Below are 20276 nucleotides of genomic sequence, written 5' to 3' on the forward strand. Positions count from 1 at the left end.
GGAGCCATCACATTCGCAATATTGACTCGCTTTTATTCTTGGTTCTTTCGGTAAAGTCACGTAGAAGGGAAACAATAAAATAATAAAAAATATATCTTATCGTTTCCCTTCTATGTGACTTTACCGAAAGAACCAAGAATATGAATCCCTGCAGTCACGAAAGCTTTAAATCAAAATTGACTCACCTGTTAAGGAAAAAGTAAGAAGTTTATTATAAAATGGTAGATTATCTATAAATGGATCACCCTAGGTAAGTGCATCGCTCATAGGTCCCGGTCGCATCCCTCGCCCTAATAGGACGTTCAGGCGGACTGCTTGGCTCCGTTAGGATTGGTGTAGAAACGACTCACGTGGGAGCGTTTTTCGACGAATAATAATGTAAAGCGCCTTCGTATTTACGGGTCGACCAATAGGACGGGACCACGCATTTACGCATTTCGGCGTACAAGTAGTCCCGGATCGCGACGCCAATTCTCATTGTGCGCCGTGAACGGCAACTGCGGCTTAGATCCTCGTGGATACTACCAGAAGCCCGCCGCGGCATGGATGTTACCGCTACCCAGTTACCGTGTGGATGTTACCGCGAGGATGTCACCGCGAGGATGTCACCGCGAAGATGTTACCGTGCACGTCGCTCGTAGGAACGTCGCAGGTGGGCGATGGAGGCTGCGGCAGTCACGTCGAAGATTTTAGCGGAAACTAATGGAAGGTGATCCCCGGAACGGCGCATCCTGAGCAGGAGTTGCGATGGGGCGGAGTGGGGAGCGTTTGCGCGCCGGGCAGCCATGCCGTGCGGTACTCACAGCAATCGCGATCGGTACGTAACCAGTGAGGGGCGGCGGCGGCGGCGGCAATAGTGGCGGAGGCGGTGGCGACAGCAACAGGCGCAGCCAGAGCTCTGCCGTAGCAGACGTTTCAACGTGAAGGCTTCAGTGCGTTGGCGGTGATGGAGGCGGTGGGTGCCGAGTGCGGAGCCTGCCCGGGCATGCTGCCCATGTGAACAGCGCGCAGCTCCTTAGCCGGTGTCGCTGAGCGCCTCTCTGCCCTGTAGAGGGAACCTTCTGTTCTACTGCATCACTACTTGTGCGAACTCACGTTTAAGTATGATCGCTTCTGAATTATGGTTACATTGAGCTGCTGCTCATTCAATTTTGTGGAAAAAGTTTGCATGCTCTTGAAATAGCAAAGCGTAATCATAACAATGAAAATCATCTGAGGTTATTGAAAATGTTTTATTATGGGGGCACAGCCCGCTACGTTTAGCAATGTTGAATGATAATTATGTGCCTGCATGATAATTAAGACGGAACAATTTGTACAAAGAATAAGTTGGAACAGATACATACCCGATTTTAGTGCGCTGAATTTAAGCGAATGTATTGCTTAATCCAACATTTTCTCTTCATTCCCCAGTAATTGGTTATGAGCAAAGCCAACTTTGTCAGCGATAGTGGACAATACGTTGTTAGCATGAACAAAAGGCGAGTATTCGTTGTTGCCAATATCGCTTAGTGACGGCACGCGTGCTGTTCCGCCGAGCGCTGTGCGGTGTGTGCGATGCCGCGGTGCTGCGGGCTGACGATCATGGGTCCCATTCTGGCAGCCGGAGCCGCGTGGTCCTGCCTATGAGTCATGCGCTCGAGAGCCGCTGCTCCGTTTCCGCCCTTTGAGCTGGAGCTCGCGTGGGGCCTCCATCCACGCAGCCAGCTGGTGCACGCCGGATGCGATGGTGTTTGCACAGTAAGTGGGGAGGGTGGGGGAAGGGAACAGGCGGTGATCGCACTCAGCCCCAACCCGGCTCTGCCACCCCGATGCACCACTCATTGCAAAAATACGCTGCGGTTCTCTTGGCTCGGAACTGAATTATATGGAATCGAAAGAAAATACTGAGAAATGAAATGCAGAAACTGTTATTTTGAGCACAGAGGCCATTCGCCTCTCTACTCAAAAGGAGCCTGTGCTTGGTTCCAGCAGTGGTGGCTTGGCAGTGATGGGGGCGTAGTTATGGTTCGTACAAAACCTGTAGTCGTGACTAACCCAGGATAACTGCATCAGGGGGCGGCCACTCGGTGGCATGACACGATAAGCGATGATTCATCGGTCAATATTGCTGGATTGACCGTAGTGGTGATCTTCCTCTTGTGGAGGGAGGCATGTGTGCGCAGGCTATCTGGCAACGCAGAGATGCTCCAGCAGAGACATGAGGCCGATGCTCCAGATCGCACAGGGCTGAGTGGGAATCAGATGATAGAGCTCATACCGATGCGGAGGAAATGCATTGCTGCAGGCAATAGCACGTCGAGGCCTTTATCTGGAAAGCATTAAATATCTACTGAACAATACAAAATGATTACAATAATCATACAGTACAGATTTTGTATGAATCAGAGACTGCTTTTAGTGTTTATTCTGTTCACTGCTGCTTGATTGACATATCTATATTTTAACTTTTAAGGCCGTTTCCTGTGAAGGTTACATGAGGCCAAAGCTGGTGCATGATTGGCTCCTGCGGTATTGTATACAGTGAGGGAAAAAAGTATTTGATCCCCTGCTGATTTTGTACGTTTGCCCACTGACAAAAAATGATCAGTCTATAATTTTAATGGTAGGTTTATTTGAACAGTGAGAGACAGAATAACAACAAAATCCAGAAAAAAGCATGTCAAGAATGTTATAAATTGATTTGCATTTTAATGAGGAAAACGAGTATTTGACCCCTCTGCAAAACATGACTTAGTACTTGGTGGCAAAACCCTTGTTGGCAATCACAGAGGTCAGACGTTTCTTGTAGTTGGCCACCAGGTTTGCACACATCTCAGGAGGGATTTTGTCCCACTCCTCTTTGCAGATCTTCTCCAAGTCATTAAGGTTTCGAGGCTGACGTTTGGCAACTCGAACCTTCAGCTCCCTCCACAGATTTTCTATGGGATTAAGGTCTGGAGACTGGCTAGGCCACTCCAGGACCTTAATGTGCTTCTTCTTGAGCCACACCTTTGTTGCCTTGGCCGTGTGTTGTGGGTCATTGTCATGCTGGAATACCCATCCACAACCCATTTTCAATGCCCTGGCTGAGGGAAGGAGGCTCTCACCCAAGATTTGACGGTACATGGCCCTGTCCATCGTCCCTTTGATGCGGTGAAGTTGTCCTGTCTCCTTAGCAGAAAAAACACCCCCAAAGCATAATGTTTCCACCTCCATGTTTTACGGTGGGGATGGTGTTCTTGGGGTCATAGGCAGCATTCCTCCTCCTCCAAACACGGCGAGTTGAGTTGATGCCAAAGAGCTCAATTTTGGTCTCATCTGACCACAACACTTTCACCCAGTTGTCCTCTGAACCATTCCGATGTTCATTGGCAAACTTCAGACGGGCATGTATATGTGCTTTCTTGTTTTTTTGGTGACTATGGTCCCAGCTGCCTTGAGATCAATGACAAGATCCTCTCGTGTAGTTATGGGCTGATTCCTCACCGTTCTCATGATCATTGCAACTCCACAGGTGAGATCTTGCATGGAGCCCCAGGCCGAGGGAGATTGACAGTTCATTTGTGTTTCTTCCATTTGCGAATAATCGCACCAACTGTTGTCACCTTCTCACCAAGCTGCTTGGCAATGGTCTTGTAGCCCATTCCAGCCTTGTGTAGGTCTACAATCTTGTCCCTGACATCCTTGGAGAGCTCTTTGGTCTTGGCCATGGTGGAGAGTTTGAAATCTGATTGATTGATTGCTTCTGTGAACAGGTACCTTTTATACATGTAACAAGCTGAGATTAGGAGCACTCCCTTTAAGAGTGTGCTCCTAATCTCAGCTCGTTACCTGTATAAAAGACACCTGGGAGCCAGAAATCTTTGTGATTGAGAAGAGGTCAAATACTTATTTCCCTCATTAAAATGCAAATCAATTTATAACATTTTTGACATGCATTTTTCTGGATTTTTTGTTGTTATTCTGTCTCTCACTGTTCAAATAAACCTGATCATTTATTTGTCAGTGGGCAAACGTACAAAATCAGCAGGGGATCAAATACTTTTTTCCCTCACTGTATATGGTCGTGCAAAAAGGTAGCGTTTAGATCCTATGCATTATAACTGCGGTCTCTAGGGAGTCCCGTTTTCTCGTTAAGACCATGCCGGGTGGGAGAGTGCTGGGTCGGCTCGTTGCCACGTTTGTGGGATTTCTGAGAAAGCCTCTTCGCTCGAAGCACTGGTGGCTGCAGAGGAATGGATTGGCTGGGGTTTGCAACGTTGCGGGTTTTGGCGTTGTGATATCGGCGCCACGAGCGACCATACGTGTGAGCGTGCGATGCCGCGCGTGTTGCGACCGATTATTGTCAGGATGTTCCCTGCGAGTGGCGGCCTCGGGCTGCAGCCTCCGCCGCGGTGGACTGTGCCTCGCCCGGCCGGGGGCCACTACCGGTTTTCTTTGAAAGCGAGCGCAGCAGCAGTGACCGCAGTGCAGGCGGCCTTGGGCGCGGAGCGGAAAAGCCTTCAGCATAAAGAGGGCGAATCGTGTAGCCACCGCCAAACGCCCTGCTGTTGAGCAATTTGCTTTATTCACTGCGTTAATTTCAGCAGATACATTTAAACATTCTGGCTTACAACTATGAGCTGCCTCTGTTTCAAAGTGTAAAGGGTCTATAATTCATAATAAAGGTTTTTGGGCTAGATCGCGTTATTTATAAATGTGTCGTAACCCTCCACCACCTGACATGGCCAATCAGCAAAAAAAGTGTCACGTTGACAAAAGACAAATAGTTCACTACTTTAGCCCACCGGTGTGTTGAAGAGTGAATCCACACCATTTACAGTTCGAGTACGACGTTTCGCTGATAATTACATCCAGCTTCATCGGGCAATTTGCCAGAATAGTGAAGCCCTCACTTGCTCCCGGTCTTAAATAGAGCAGCACGGTGACGTCATCATTTAACTCATTCAGGTGCTGCGATTTGAGGCAGGGGGGGGTATTGTAATTATATAATCGATTGGTAATCAATCAATGGTTATGATTAGTAATTAGTTGTAGATTAGTAATTAGTTGTAATGTGGGTTATTGTGATTGTATGCTACGTTAGTAATCCGTTAATTAGTATGTGTTTCCCCTATAAGGAATTGTAATATGTATTATTTAACAATACCCTTCCAAGCCGGACTAAGCCTGTAGCTGTCGGAGCGATTAAAGTTATTTCTATTTCTCTCAATTTCAATGGATTCTCTAATTAGCCTTTGCCAGTAATAATTAGTTTTACACAACACTTCAACTTTATCAAAATCAATTGAGTGTCCTTGTTGACAAGCATGTTCTGCCACTGCCGCCAGTTGTGTTTGAGATAATTTTATATTTCTTTGGTGTTCTTTTAGTCTTATGCTGATGTCACGTCCCGTCTGTCCAATATAGCATCTGCCACATAAACAATGAATCCGATATACACCTTCTGTTGATAATTTAAGTAATTCGTCTTTAGTGCAAGATGCTAGTTTTTGAATTTTGTGTACTGTACCAAATCTTACTGTAATGTTTTGCTTTTGCAAAACACGGACTAATTTATCAGTTACTCCTGAGATATATGGAATTTTAATTGTTTTAACAATCTGACCGCTTTCAGCAGTGTTGCTTTGCGACCGTGATTTTGCATTCAGTGCTCTGTTAATTTGAGTATTATTGTAGCCATTCTGTCGTAGTGCTTCTTTAACGTGTTTGATCTCTCTCACTAGACTTTCACGATCTGACACTGTTTTAGCCCGATGTATGAGCATCTAGATAAGTGAGGATTTCTGAGCTGGATGATGATGCGAATCTGCATTCAGATAGGCATCAGTGTACGTTTGCTTTCTGTAAACGCTGTGTTATTTTATCGTTTAGGCCATGTCCAAGCAAAATATCTAGGAACGGGAGTGTGTTATTCACCTCCATTTCCATGGTGAACTGGATGACCGGGTTTTGTGCATTGAGATGATTTAGAAAATCATTAAGTGTATCTTTACCATGTGGCCAGACAACCAAAGTGTCATCCACAGGTATGTGGTATGTGGATGACACGTGCTCTTATTTCAAAGTTTCCATGTACAGATTTGCTATAGCAGGAGATTGCTGCTCCTTCCTTTTGTTTAAAGAAATCCCCTCTCCATAAGAAGTAAGTGTTATTTAAACAATGGTCAGCAAGTTCTCAGAATATCTTTTGGTAAACCTGTATTCTTTACTAGTGTATCAAGTAATTTAAGCGATTTGTTCACTGGAACCTTAGTGAATAGAGAAATCACATCAAAACTTACCAGAATATCATTAGGAGTAAGTTTAATATTTTTCATCACATTCACAAGATGTTCTGAATTTCTTATGAATGAAGATGTCCTACCGATGTAGGGCTGTATTTGTTTAGTTATATATTTTGCTAATTTATATGTGGCAGAGCCAATTGTACTGACTATGGGTCGTAATGGGATGCCGATTTTATGAATCTTTGGTAGCCCATACAGTCTAGGTGGTTTTGAGGCCCTTGGCTTAATTTGGTATTGCTCATTCTTAGGGATTAATGAATTTGCAATTATTGCAGTAGTCTTACGTTGTAAAGTAATAGTTGGATCTCGTTTAATTTTCATGTAGGTACTTTCCTCTAGTAAATTTAAAATTTTATTATCATAATCGGCTCGTGACATCACTACAGTAGTGTGGCCTTTATCAGCTGCCAGGATTTGGATATATTTATTTACACGAAGCTCTCTTAAGGCTTTTGCTTCGTTAGAGCTAATATTTACGTTTGGAACTTTGCTATTCTCAATTATTTTGGCAACCTCGTGTCTAGTCATCTCTGCCTCATTATGTGGAAGGAGTCTTACTGCTGATTCTACCTCGGCAATTATCTCATCCACTGGAATTGTGCGTGGGGTAATGGCAAAGTTAAGGCCTTGAGAAAGGACAGAGATCATGTCACTGGTTAAAACAGTGTTAGTCAAGTTCATTACGGTTTTGTTTTTAAATTGTTCGTTTTTAGTCGGGATTTGTTTATTATGGAGTCGAGAATATTTATTCATTTGGTTGGTTTTGTTAGATTAAACACATCAGCCGATTGTTGTGTTATGGTATCGATTACATTACAATAATGCATGGATACACCATTGCTTATATCTAAGTGTAACTGCTTTAGCGATTCTGAAATGTAAGATAATTCACTCCTGTTGTGCTGTATTCTCTCTTAATAATAATTCGCTAGCTTTGTGTAGTATTTGGTTTGCTTTAGAAGACTTTATGTGGTGTGTTATTTTAACTGCGTTTGGTATTACCTTTGAATCTCTGCACCTTTTGAGGAACGCCAGGGAAGATATCAATTTCATCCGCTTAATGCGGAGCTTCTCCAACTTTCTGGTTTTAAGATAAGTATCCTCCCCATAATAAAGGTTTTTGGGTTAGATCGTGTTATTTATAAATGTGTCGTAACCCTCCACCACCCGACACGGCCAATCAGCAAAAAGGGTCTAACAACTTAATTTACTTGATAGTGTTCAGATAGTCTTAATGCTTCACAGATGAGTTTTTTTTTTACTTTAGTGTATTGTTGAATTGCACAAATTATCTAAATGGCAGTTTTCAAAAGTCAGTAGAGAAAAAAATCCCCCTGGCAGTGATGAGGCATGACGGTGTGAGTGTCACTGTGCCAGATAATGTCAAGATACTGTCACGGCTGTTGGCTTAATGGTTTTGTGAAACCCAGGATTGCAAATGCGGCTGAGTTGGCCAAGATGCATGTCACTCACACTTCCAACAGGAAGTCCTGTGCGCCGTTTCTGAACATTGCATCCAAAAAACAGATGAATTTCTCCTTTGGTCTGCACAGTTAAATTGGCTGCAGTATATCAGTGAGAGCACGAGGTGTGTGAGCGCATTTGAGCAAACTGTGTCCTTTGTTACTCCGGCAGGAAATTCCCGTCAGCAATTTATTTTACACTGGATTTTGACTCGTGTGTAACTTTCACATTGTGGTTTTCTGTGAGCTGCCATGGGTGTTTTTCTTTTGCTCATTTAACGTTCAGAGAATGTTTATGCGGTAAACTCGTGAACTCTAGTAAAGAGCAACTATTCCAATGTCCATACTCACTTGCACACTTGTGTGAAATGTTCACATCGCATTGAGTGGTGTTAATGTTTACCGTTCAGAAAATTTACAAAGAAAACCGACAAAATCTGTTAGCAGCATCACAGAAGCTCTCCAAGTTGCTTAGCCAAGAGAAGAGCTATGCATCCATCCAGTGGTTCTTTAATTTGTTACACATTAAGTAAAAAATATATTTTGAATGCATTTCTGAATCGTCAAATCAGTCATCGAAGTGCAGAAGTGTGGCAATGGGAATGTGAATGGCAGCGATTGCTGCCTTGGCCCGGCAAGCTTTTCCGATTGAGGTAAATTTTGCCGAGTCAACAGCAAGGCCGGTCTGTGGCTGCCTTGACCACCACACAGTGACACACTTAACCCCTTATCGGCACCAGTGCTAAAGCTGCGTTTCTCGCTGTGACTCACGGGAGGATTTTGCTCAGCAACAGGCCTATTTATACCACGTAGCTTGTGGCCCTCTGCTGACTTGACATACGTACCACAAATCCGAGACTCCTGAGAAACCATTCTGATTGCTTGATTTAGTTTTAAGTCAGGGGGAAGACCTAAGACCCGATGGTGGAATATTGTGAGAACAGATCTTGGAGGTTACGTGTCTACTGTGCAGCAACTGCGGAATCTGACGGAAGGTCGGAAGCGTTTCGGACGCATAGGTGGCATCAACAGTTTTGGCTCTGGTGACGTCTTGATCTTGAATACAACTATAACGATTCACCACGTTTCACTGTGGTGGATGCACCGCACAAGATGGACAAGATAGTGGTGGTGATGGTTGTGACAGCCTGTCCTTCACCCACACCTCCGTTTATCACGGTTGGCTACGTACGATGCGAAAGCAGTTGAAAATACGTGGCTACATGGTAATGGTGATGTTAGTGGTATTGACAATGCAGCATGGCCCCTTTTCATTACCACACCATGTGCCCAGATGTGGCCTCTTCTTTTTGGCTACTGATCGTGACCGTTGGGTGTTTCTAAGGCGTTATACAATGTCTGCAGATGGACGGAGCGGACTGGCGGATGTGGAAAGCGTGGGAGGTGTTTCCCGTCCCGACGGTGGCTGCTGTAATGTCCAAGGACTCTTATAACGGTGGATGCGTATGTGTGTGCGCGTGTTTGCATGTGCGGCATGGGCTGCAGGTGGTAACGCTGTGGTACCGCGCCCCGGAGGTCCTGCTGCAGTCGAGCTACGCCACCACCGTGGACCTGTGGAGCGTTGGCTGCATCTTTGCCGAGATGTTCAGACGCAGGTATCTTTGCCACGGCCACCCACCTCGCCGCACATACCATGAGCACAGGCCCGGTAGGGCTGGTTGTTCATATGGAGGAAGGCCCTGCGCACCACCGATGTTAGCTGCAGCTGGCAGTCAAATTTAGGTTGTTGGGTCCATAGTGCACTAACCACTATGCCACCTCTCCCCATTAAATTATTACTTGAAAAAAGTTCCACTTTTTTAACGGCTTGGACTGCAGCCTGGTTTTTCGGAGCCGAGACACTGTTTATAGTAATTGTCTCATTTTTCTTCGCAGGCCTCTCTTCTGCGGAAGCTCGGATTTTGATCAGCTGACAAAGATTTTCGAGTAAGTATTGTTTCGTAAAAAAAAAAAAACACATTATTTCCACAGAATTTTGTTATTTTTACATTGTTGCCTGGACAATACTTGAAGCAATCAACATCCATATCATTGTTCACAACCGAAGGATTGAGTGCATTCCGCACAACCGAGTCACAGCACAAGCACATGTGATGGCGCCACCGCCACTGCGGCCGTGCATGTGCGGGAGGGAAGGCAGGGATGGGGTGGGGGCCTCGAAAGCGCAGCACTGCGGAGGTGTGGCCTGGGTGGTGGTGGTGGTGGTGGTGGAAAAGTGTCCGTTGCGGGTTAACTACACTTATCTGCGAGCCCTCGTGACTTCCTGCCTTTGCAAGCGTGGAGGGGAGACTCACAGGTTTTGCTCTAGTTTTTAATGTTTCTTTCACCTTGGGCTTCCTCTCTCATGTCAACACGTTGGTACCTGTGTGCATACGCAAGCCTCCGTTCCCCCACGTCAGGCATGAGCAGCTCTCGCATCAAGTTGAGCGTGGTTTGTTCCACTCACGAATGTAGCACTATAAAACTTCAGAAGCATTCACGAGGGAAAAAGCAAATTGCTGGCATCTTATTATATTCCAGCCCTTTTTTCAATCCACCAAAAGATTAAGGCCTCCTCACACCGTGTTGCCCAGGAGGGTTTTTGTTATCATACTTCACCACGCTGGTCAGTGTGGTTTGGTGAAGGGGGTGGGGAAGAGATGCCAGTACCCAGTATCGGTTTTAATATCACTCATAGATTATGTTAGCCTTGGCTAGGAATTGAACTCGGGTTGTGGGGTTCATACCACAGTACACTCACCACTATACCACTGCCCCGCCTGCCATTTTGTTAATCGAAATGTCTTAGGTACAAACTTAGTTTTTAAATATATATCCTGACCAGCTGCTCAAGTAATAATGTAATGTTACGCACGGGATATGTTATGTTCTGTCATGTAAAAATGACGATAATGGAAGTGAGATATACTTTGCGGAGATACACGTGAGTTTAATGTCACTTAACATCATCTGCCTGTGTGTGCATTCAACCAATCAGTTTCTGGATCACTGTTGTGACTTGGGAGTGAACTCCTGCTTCACATTCTTGTTGCCCGATAATTCCCTCTAAACGGGACGCGCCTTCTCGGGAGAGATTAACGGCTCCATTACTGACTTACGGGTGTCCACGTAGTGGAGGTGGAGTCCAGCAGATTGACCTTCATTTCCGCAGCTTCCTCCCGCTTGTGACCTGTGAGCGAGGTGTGCCCCACGAATGGAACCGACCCTGATTGGTCAACGTGTGGAAGCCCATGAACCAATGGCAGAGTTGACCACTTCCCTGCGAGTTCTGGGAAATGCACAGGCGGGGCGAGTGGGGGTATGAGGTTAGAGGTTGTGACCTCTGCTCCTTTCCTGGGTTGTTTAACTGGCCCTTTCCTGCCCCAGCTGATGAGTGCAAAACTGTTGGACAAGCCACTTCCATTATAAACTTAAAATAGAAACCAGGACCTGACTCATGTGGCCTAAACCACCCTGGGGGCATTTGCAGCATCCATTCCATTTGACAAGTAGGATTCGATCGTGACAAGCCCAGTTGCCAGAAATTCTAATGTTTCTGGAATTGTTTTGACAACGGAAGTGCCTTGAGTTTATCGTGTTGGTTTCAACCATGCACTTCACTCACTGCTTCACTTCTCCACACCGGAGCACAGGAAGCAATATGGTGCCTGAGTAGCGCAGGCACCATGCGTGTTCCATTTGAATGCGAATGCATGTATGCAGTCGAGCAGCTCTCCCTAAAAGCGTCAATGCGCATTCATCTTCTTGCAACGTGCATTTTAACTGGAAATGAAACACAACAGCAGAATGTGAATTGTGTTCTGTGCAGCTTGGTAAGGAATTGCAATTCATGAAGGTGAACTGTCGTGTCTTATTTGTGCATAATTTCAAAATACATCGACTGAAGTACAGTATCTGAAACGTAAGCAGGTTAATGAACAGCCAGTAAATGTGGCCACTTTGACACCATCTCAAAGAGGTATCACCGGAATGTAAATGACTACTTTTCCACATCGTGTGCCAGCACCGAGCCAAGTCAATGGAATTTAAAAGGACCCATAGAAGTGGCTTTTAATTGGAAGACAAGCAACGGTCATGGCATTGGCAGACAAGAACAGGACGACGTGCGTGTCCTGTGCTCTTTGAGATGAATCCCCGTCACTCTGTGACAGGATATGTGACATCATACCAATTGTATCTTCCCAGCGAGAGTATGTGGCTCTTCCATACCCATGCTGCATATATACCTCCATTGCCTATTCTCTTCCCTCCCGTACTCTTTCCTAACCCCCTAATTATCCTCTACCATGATCACCCATTCCTCATCCCTTGCACGCCCCTGCCATCGAAATAATTTATTTGTTTTTACCGTTTTTTGTAATTATGTTAAAGTTACTCTATAAATATAAAATAAGCTTAGATGCCCCTTTGTCTCTGACTACTGTTAAAGCGACATAAGAGGCTGGTGCTGCTGATGCACATGCAGACCCTGATGCTAATGCCGATGATGCTGATAGTCACGTTGAAAATTGATGCTGATGATGATGCTTATGGAAAGGCTGTTGCAGGTGGTCATGCTGAAATTTTACGCTTATGCAGATTGTGACACGAATAATTGACGTTGATTATGATTCGAATGATGACGCTGATTGTGATGGTGCTGACGCCGATGCTGATGGCAATGTTGAAAATGTATTCCGACATTAATGCTGCTGCTGCTACCGCTTCCATGGTGTGCAGTCTACTGGGCCTGCCAAACCGGGACGACTGGCCGCAGGACGTGTCGCTGCCGTACACTTCCTTTGCCTACCGCCCCCCACAGGCACTCAAAAACTTTGTGCCAGAGATGGGGCCATTGGGGGAGGAGCTGCTGCTGGTGAGAGGGGGCTTGTTCTACCCCGGCGGTGCAACATATTCCCACTTCCCGTCACAGCGCCAGCACTTCCATTTAGCACATCCAGCACTAAGATAACAACAGTAGAACTAGCGTAATTTTCCGTTTTATTTTATGCCATCTTTCATGATCTGTGCAGTAAACCAGCACCTACGTGTATACACTTCCATGTTCTTGTTGTATTTTTGTACAATGACGGTTTGCTTAGTGTTACCCAGTGTTTCAAGTTTTAAGTTTAATTTCTTAAACCAGGTGAGAGCTTAAGAGACCAAGAGAAGTGTAATATGCGAGAGTCACCTGGTGCACTAGACTCCCACAAATTTGGAGGAAATTATAGAATTTGTAAAATTTGGAGCCTCACACTTGCAAGTCTTCCTGTGCTGGTGGTGCACTTTTAATCCTCGGTGTCTTTGTAGATACTGTACGTGGTTGATCTGTGGTCTCATCCGTAGTTTTTATATGGCTTCATGATGTGCCATTATGAGGACGAAACATGTCCATATCTCCCATATTGTGGAATACCTGAAATACTTCTGAAAGTTGAGTTGGCCCAAAGATTATCAAGCCATACTTGCCAGGAAATAATACATTTTTAAACACTCGTTACTTTCTTTTGTAGCCTTTAGTCATTCAACCCTCCAGAGTTCTGATTAATTGAAACAGGGTCACAATTAAATGAACAATTCTTTGGGCAAATGTTTACCGTCACATTTGTTCCTCGTTTTTTTGGTCTCATTCGGACAGTTTTAATTGTCCCATTAGCCTAAAGCTAACAGCATCTAAATCGCATGTAATTTGGCAATCATTGTAAATAATAAATTCTCACATCAATGATTCCATCCGTGTATGCTAAACGTCAGAATTGTTACATGCCTCCTATTTTTATTTAGCACTCTCACAAACGTTTCACTTGGTATCGCAACACCATCGCTGACTGCAATGACCGCATCTCCTCTATATCTCTCTCTCTCTCTTCCCTTTGTGCGCCATTGCTTCCTGTAGAAATTGCTGACCTTCAACCCGAGCAAGCGCATCTCTGCGTTGAGCGCTCTGCAGCAGCCGTACTTCTCCGATGCAGGCGAGGCCGAGGGCGAGGGCGCGCACCTCCCGGCCCCTCCGCTGCGCTGTGCCGAGCGGCAGGCGGAGAGTGCGCCGCCCTCCTGAACCTCGCAACCCTCCCGACCCCGCGGTAGGGGACGGGGAGTGTGAAGGGTGCGTGCAGGTGAGCAAGTTGGCTGGGGGGGAGGTTTTGGTGCGGGGTGGGGGGAGGGCATGAGCTGCTCGCCTGCCAGCTGCGGTGATCGTGTCATGTGGAGCTGACATTCCGTGCTGGCAGAGGCTGTGGGGACGTGAGCGCTGCTGTTTCAAAGGCAAAACTCAAGAGGAGAAGGACCACCCCTCTGGATGATTCGTCCTCTACAGGGAGCCATCATCACCTTGGCTGGCGAGGACTGTACACGAGCAGCCATGGAAGAGCAGCGACCTCTGCTGGGAGTTTGATGGAAGCGTCGGTGATGGCGATAACTATAATTCGAACGACTTACAGTCACAGTTTGTGCAAATTCAGATCTCGGTGAGATCTCTAACCACAGCGAATGTGTAGCTATGTATTTTTCTAAATATAGCACATTGAACCCACACCTTTTTTTTAGTGATAAAAAAAAATTCCATCAATATAGGGCCAACTTTCAGTGACAAATTGCATTCATTTTTGGGATGACTGCTCACTCTTTTGACAAAGATATAGGCTTAGAGGCTCGCTTTTGGTTCTGAAAGCACAGGCAAAAAGGCGCGGTTGTGTTTAAATTATTACCTTGTATCAAGTAATTTATTTTTACAATTGCGTCGCCTTTAAACCACGAAAGAGGGAGAATTGTGAGAACAAAAAAATATTCCAAATGTGTAAGTCGTTAGGGAGTGGCTGTGTGTGACTGCAGTGTAATTCAACACAGTGTTTCAGACGATGTAATGTATGGAGAAGGTGTTGCGGATGTATCAGCTGTGACTAGCAGGGTTGCCCAGGAGCAACGCAGGCAAATTCCTACACTCTGCCCTGCCACGTGTGCCCTGCTAAGGGCCTGAGCAGAAGTGTCCACTTTTCCCCCTTCTGTGTGTGAGTGTTGCGTGCCAAGGTGGCAGCTGGCAAACTCATCATATTGGGACTTCTCGCAATAATGCACTCCTCTCTTGGAGGCCTCAGCTGCTGCTTTGTGTTTGCTGCATCGTGAAGTGACCGTCCAACCTGGGCATCTGCCTACCTTCAAGGTCAACAGAGATAGTGGTTGGGGGGGTAGGGGGGTGCATCATAGTTTGTTTTTAGTTGGTGGGTTACTCGGCCATTCAAAGCAATGTTACATTCATGAAGAGCAGGTGAGGGGCAAGGCCAATGCATTTTTGATTGGTCTGAAGACGGCATGGTGGACATAGTTTGCATAGTTGACACACGTACCTGGCTATTCATATACATCTGCGTTGAACGCACATAAATAGTTTGACAAAAGTTGACCAGCATAGATCACGTGTGTAAAAATAAGAGTGTTGTTACTTGAATAATATTACGTTGTAGGGTCATAGTGGAATGTGTTTGGGAGGAAGAGAAGGTGATGTTTGTAGGAGTTTTTATAGATTTTCCCATTCAGGATCAATCCAATTGAAGAGCAGGGTTATTTTGCTCGCACTTGCCTGGCAAACGCTTCCCGAATGTCACACACAGGCACATTCATAAAATGTCGCTTTATCAATAAATTACCCCTACAAGCTTTCACTTGCCACGTCAGCTGTCTGTCTGGGAATGAAGCCAACTGTAAAAACTGACTTATTCAGGAGTTGTATTTTTGTATACTGGATAAGTGTTGTTGAGCATTAAGCTAAATTATTTATCATTTTCCTGATTTATTAAACCCACCTTTTTTTTACTTTGTTGTGCCAAAAACTACAATTTCAATCCAAATTTTACTCGTTATTTTGAACATACAAATTTTCCATGTCATCACAGTTGCATTGTAACCGAGTTCACACAATACGATCAATCAATGTTAACTTTAAAAAGAAGCGAGGAGTTTTGAGAGTGGAGGAGCTTGCAGTGTCACTCCTCCACCAGGAGTCGCCGCCAGTCAGGACATCTCAAGCCACTCTGCCACCCGACCCCATCTTGATGTAGTCGGCATAAATTTCACGCTCTCACATGGGTACAGACGTTTATATAATTGACAGACTTTTTACAGTAAATATGCGATTTATATGGCTTGCAATTAGTTTGTTTTATGGATATAAAAGTTCGCACTGAACTGATGTTGTGGTAAAACACTTACTAACCAGCGTGGGTGCGTTTGTTTCCAGAATAGGAGCTTGCATGTGCAGCTTCATCTGTGCTTTGCCTGGGAGTTAATGAATCTTGATTATCAAACCAATTATTCACTGTGAGTTGTGCTTCTATTGCGTGGTTTATCTTGATTCAGCAGGCAATACATTTGCTAAAGTGCCTTGCTAAATTTGTGGAGCATTCGCATCAGCTTATCCAGTGCTGCACTTCCAGCTGATATCAGAGACCTGGGCTAAAGATGTTACGCATTTGTTCTCCCTGAATACCAGCAGACGTGGAGGTGATAGCCTTCTGCGTTATTGCAGTATTGCCTATTATTGAGACTGGGCTGATACTGGTGAGAATGGCAAGACGAAAACAAATTAAAACACGAAATAGGTAGGTGTCTAAATTGCCTTCAATTTACACTTGGTATTACACACTGTTAATCATTACAGAATAGTGACCTGTACCGCATAAAGTGGTTACAATGGTCGTGGCACCACACCATTATACCTTTTGCCCTTTGAGCTAGGTGCCATTTAAATTCCAATTAACATTGATGGTCTCTGCTAAGTCAATTATGCATTAAATGAGGATGTGGGGAGTCCCTCCTCAGGTTCACTTGAAACCTGTGATGTGCATCCAAACACCGTTTCTGTTCGTGGAGTTGTTGCTGCACTGGACCGCTGATTTCTGGACCAGAGTGACTCTCGGAGGGGTTGACTTGATTGTGCGCAAGTCAGAAAACAAGTGCCTGTTGGTCATGGAGCACGGTCACATGAGGCTGTCCATGAAGCTGATCGTAATGTTAATGTGTAGTCTGTTGATCGTAATGTCAATGTGTAATCTGTTGTGCTCTTGGGTACCATGAATATTCGCAGCAGCAGCAGCTGCTTGTGCATTGCATTGTACGTGCACTGCTGTGCTAATGCTCAACTCGAAGAATTCAATCTGACACCTGGTAAGGTTGTCTATCGTGGTATTGTAGAACCTGTACGTTACTATGCAGTTCAGGTTTATCATTGCATGCAAAACTATAGAGGACATTTTGTTAATGTTACCGTTGGTTTTATAACCGATTAATAAGTACATGCGCTGTGTCTATATTACGACCTGCAATTAATGGGATGTTTTTGTGTGCTAACATACTAACTTCCATTCTTGGATCATTGGAAAACCATTTCTAAAACCTGCATGTGCTTTCAGGCAGCTATCTACAACAACAAGATCAGTTTAATTTGCACAATTAAATGTAGTAGTCTGTGTGTACGTTTCAGACTCTGGAATTGTGATGTTATCTTTTTTTTTCGTCCCGGTTCTGCAAAAACCAAATTCCTCAATGTAGACGGTAAAACTAACGGCACAGCGCTCGCAAACGTACCTAAAGGGACCAAAGTAGCTGCTCCAGCCACTGCCGGCTTATTTATTTGATCTAACATGCACATGAACACAGGGAATGCTATTCAAAACCTTATACACTTCAGGGCAGACAGCAAACCAATTCAATACATGGAAAAGCTTATATTAGAGGTGAGGTATTTATTGTGTACATCAAAACATAAAACGTAAAAAAAAATCACTTAACGCTGCTATTGAACTGTCAGGAACAACTTGTGTAAGCTCTAAAGGTGTTGGAGCTCTTGTACAGAATGACACTGCAGTAATTGTAAGCGGATGGTCGGATTCCGTGATAAACGCTGCAGAGGCTCAACCGTAGCAGTCGCTGCTCTACTCACAGAATTGCCGCCTCCATATAGAGGTGAAGGAGGGCCTTGGTGGTTTGGTCTGGGTTTGCTTTTGTGTTTGTGCATACTCTGCTCATTAGATTAAACTTGAGCTGCAGGTTGTTTAAACGTGAGTAAACGCAGTAAATGTACACTGCTCAGCTGTTCGTTAACTATCCCATTGTCTCGGAAGAAGAGTGTACAATCAGGCTGTATGTTTATGCAACTTATGTACAAGCATAGTGTGATATTTTAAAAAATCACCAGCTAACAAGAGTCGCAGGGTGATGCTGGTAATTGCATGTCTTTGACATGTTTGCCTTATGTGTTCACGTTTGCTCCTTCACACGTTGTTTTTTTGTTGTTTCCGACCTGCACCACAGTGGAGACGCATTAGTTTCTGGCCTGTAACCAGGCCTTTGGGATGCAGCATCAACAGCCATACTTGAACCCTTAGAACCAGAGTGGCCTCGTCATGGGACCCGACTCGTATGTTGCCTCACTGCCGCAAAAAGGGTTTAAGATAACGGTCTTAACTGTCATTACCAAAAATCTAAATATTTTTTGTTTAAAAACTTGTGTCATCATCAACATTTTGATGGGAATTGTTATTGCTTGCTCACGTGTGTTTAAAGAAAAACAACAAAACAAGTGCTCATTTTAAAATCATAAATTTGTTGTAACAATGTTGGAGAAGTAGAAATGGTGCCTTTTTGGGGTATTTAAGTGATTTTTTCTCGTGGTAACTGCGTGTCTAAAGAATTTCATAAACCAGAGATCACTGCCTTGTTATTTCTCATGGCCTTCCATTGGAATGCGTGTTTACTCAATGAAGATTGGCTACCAAGCCAAGATCACTGCCGTTCTCGTTGGCATGCAAAGGGCATGCTTTGTGCTTCTTCAAAATAATGTAAATAAGTGACTTCTGCTGAAGAATGATTTGTCTCTGCTGCCAGAGTGGGTGCACAAATGTCTCTACTGCCAATGTTGGTACACAAAATAAGTGCCTAGAAAATAGTATCTTCAAGTCGTTTTGTATTGTTTTGCTTTCAGTCTCATACTCGAAAATGTAAATGTTTCGTTTCTGCATTGCCGCTGTGTGGTGCTAGTTGACCGTTGTAATGCAAAGTAAAAATGGGAAAATCACAGTAATTCTTTGGTGCAATTAATTTACTGTGTTTGGAGTCTTAGTTTAATGATGTTCAGTAAAATATTTTTATACAGTGCTGCCATAGCAAAATGAACATAATACTGGATGTAAACACAGATAGTGTTGGGCATGTAATGCATTTCAAAGTTGTAGCTGCAAACAATAATATTGATATGGAACTCACATTGCTGACATCACTCGTGCTCACTGATGTGTTATTTTAGAATTTGCTCTTGGGAGTAATTTATCACCTGCCAATTGTATTCCGCATTAAAAAGCACGGTTGACATGGGTCATTTTGCGCATATTCGTGTAGGAAAATCGGAAAGCGACGGCCCATGCCTTTTATCCATTACTGCATCTCTTGAGTGCAGTCTTCCAATGCATTAGTGTAGGTTTGCCAGTTGCAACATCTGTGGCAAATAACTAAAAAAATTGGTCAGAAGTGGGAGTGAGGATGGTTTTCGTGTGTCACGTGCCCTTTTGATACTGGACAACTCACTGCCTACGAGGACCGTGTTTAATTACATTTCTAGAGGTCCTCCACCTCGCAGGTATCACGTTTACCATGTCTCCAGTTTAAGGAGATTAAATTGAAACATTGCATATAAGCTCTTTTTGATTAATGGTAAAAATGAATCTGCAGGGGAGTGGAGTTTAAAATAAACTGAATTGTCAGTAATGCTAAAGGATTTCATGGAGAAATAGTGATTTATCAAAATTGTTTTTGCAAATGATAAACACAAGCATCATTAGCAATGTATTATACTCGTACGGTAGTTGCAGTAACTTAAACTCTGTGGAATAGGTCACAGATTCGCTCTGGGAATTGATGTTGGCACAAAGGCCTGAGTGGATCACACATATCGAATGAAAGTTACTTACAATTTCTTTTGTAATGCTGTGCCATACCACGACGTTAAAAACTTCCCAAGAGCTTGTTGCTGCTTGAGTATTTTTATGTTTGATGTGTTGTGTATCATCTGAGAATTGCCAGTGAGACGCAGTAAATCATTTAAAAACCTACGATTCACCTTTAATGACAATTTATTCCTGCAAGATTGTCACAGAGCATTTAATCTGTATTCATGATCTGTTGAAGAAAAATTCACAACGTCGAAAGAAAATATCTCTTTGCATTTAATGTTTTTGCTAAATGTTTGAAACGTTGAGCATGTGGTCTCACACACCTTTTCAGATATCTCCCTGCGTGCGTGCGTGCCCGGGGCATCATTTTCCCTGCTTTCAAATTTGGGCTTTATTGGATGTATTATTTAATGAAGTATACTTTTCGTTGTGTTTTGTCTGCAAAATGCTTCCCATCATTCCACAAAAAGGGCTGGGCTGTGTGGTGCCATCGGCCCACCTCCCACCCCGGCAGTAAGGTGCCGGACTGCACACCTTCTAACACTATGGTCCAATCAAAACACTGTACACCACTTGAATACAATAAAGTTAAACTCTGCATA

The 20276-nt window shown here is 44.3% G+C and overlaps 1 protein-coding gene across 1 annotated transcript in view; it reads left to right on the forward strand.

Annotated features, from left to right (window-relative positions):
- The window catches only part of LOC116938731 (cyclin-dependent kinase 6-like), a 54655-nt gene extending 34379 nt beyond the window's left edge, over nt 1–20276 (forward strand). The window contains exons 5-8 of the mRNA XM_032946267.2: nt 9242–9351; nt 9632–9682; nt 12476–12611; nt 13632–20276. Coding sequence (XP_032802158.1) covers nt 9242–9351; nt 9632–9682; nt 12476–12611; nt 13632–13793 — 459 coding nt within the window. The 3' untranslated portion in view covers nt 13794–20276. The remainder of the gene's footprint in view (nt 1–9241; nt 9352–9631; nt 9683–12475; nt 12612–13631) is intronic.

This window comes from Petromyzon marinus, chromosome 4 (genome assembly GCF_048934315.1).
Source record: "Petromyzon marinus isolate PM22_M1 ecotype Great Lakes invasive population chromosome 4, UKy_Petmar_22M1.pri1.0, whole genome shotgun sequence".
Classification (NCBI taxonomy): Eukaryota; Metazoa; Chordata; class Hyperoartia; order Petromyzontiformes; family Petromyzontidae; genus Petromyzon; species Petromyzon marinus.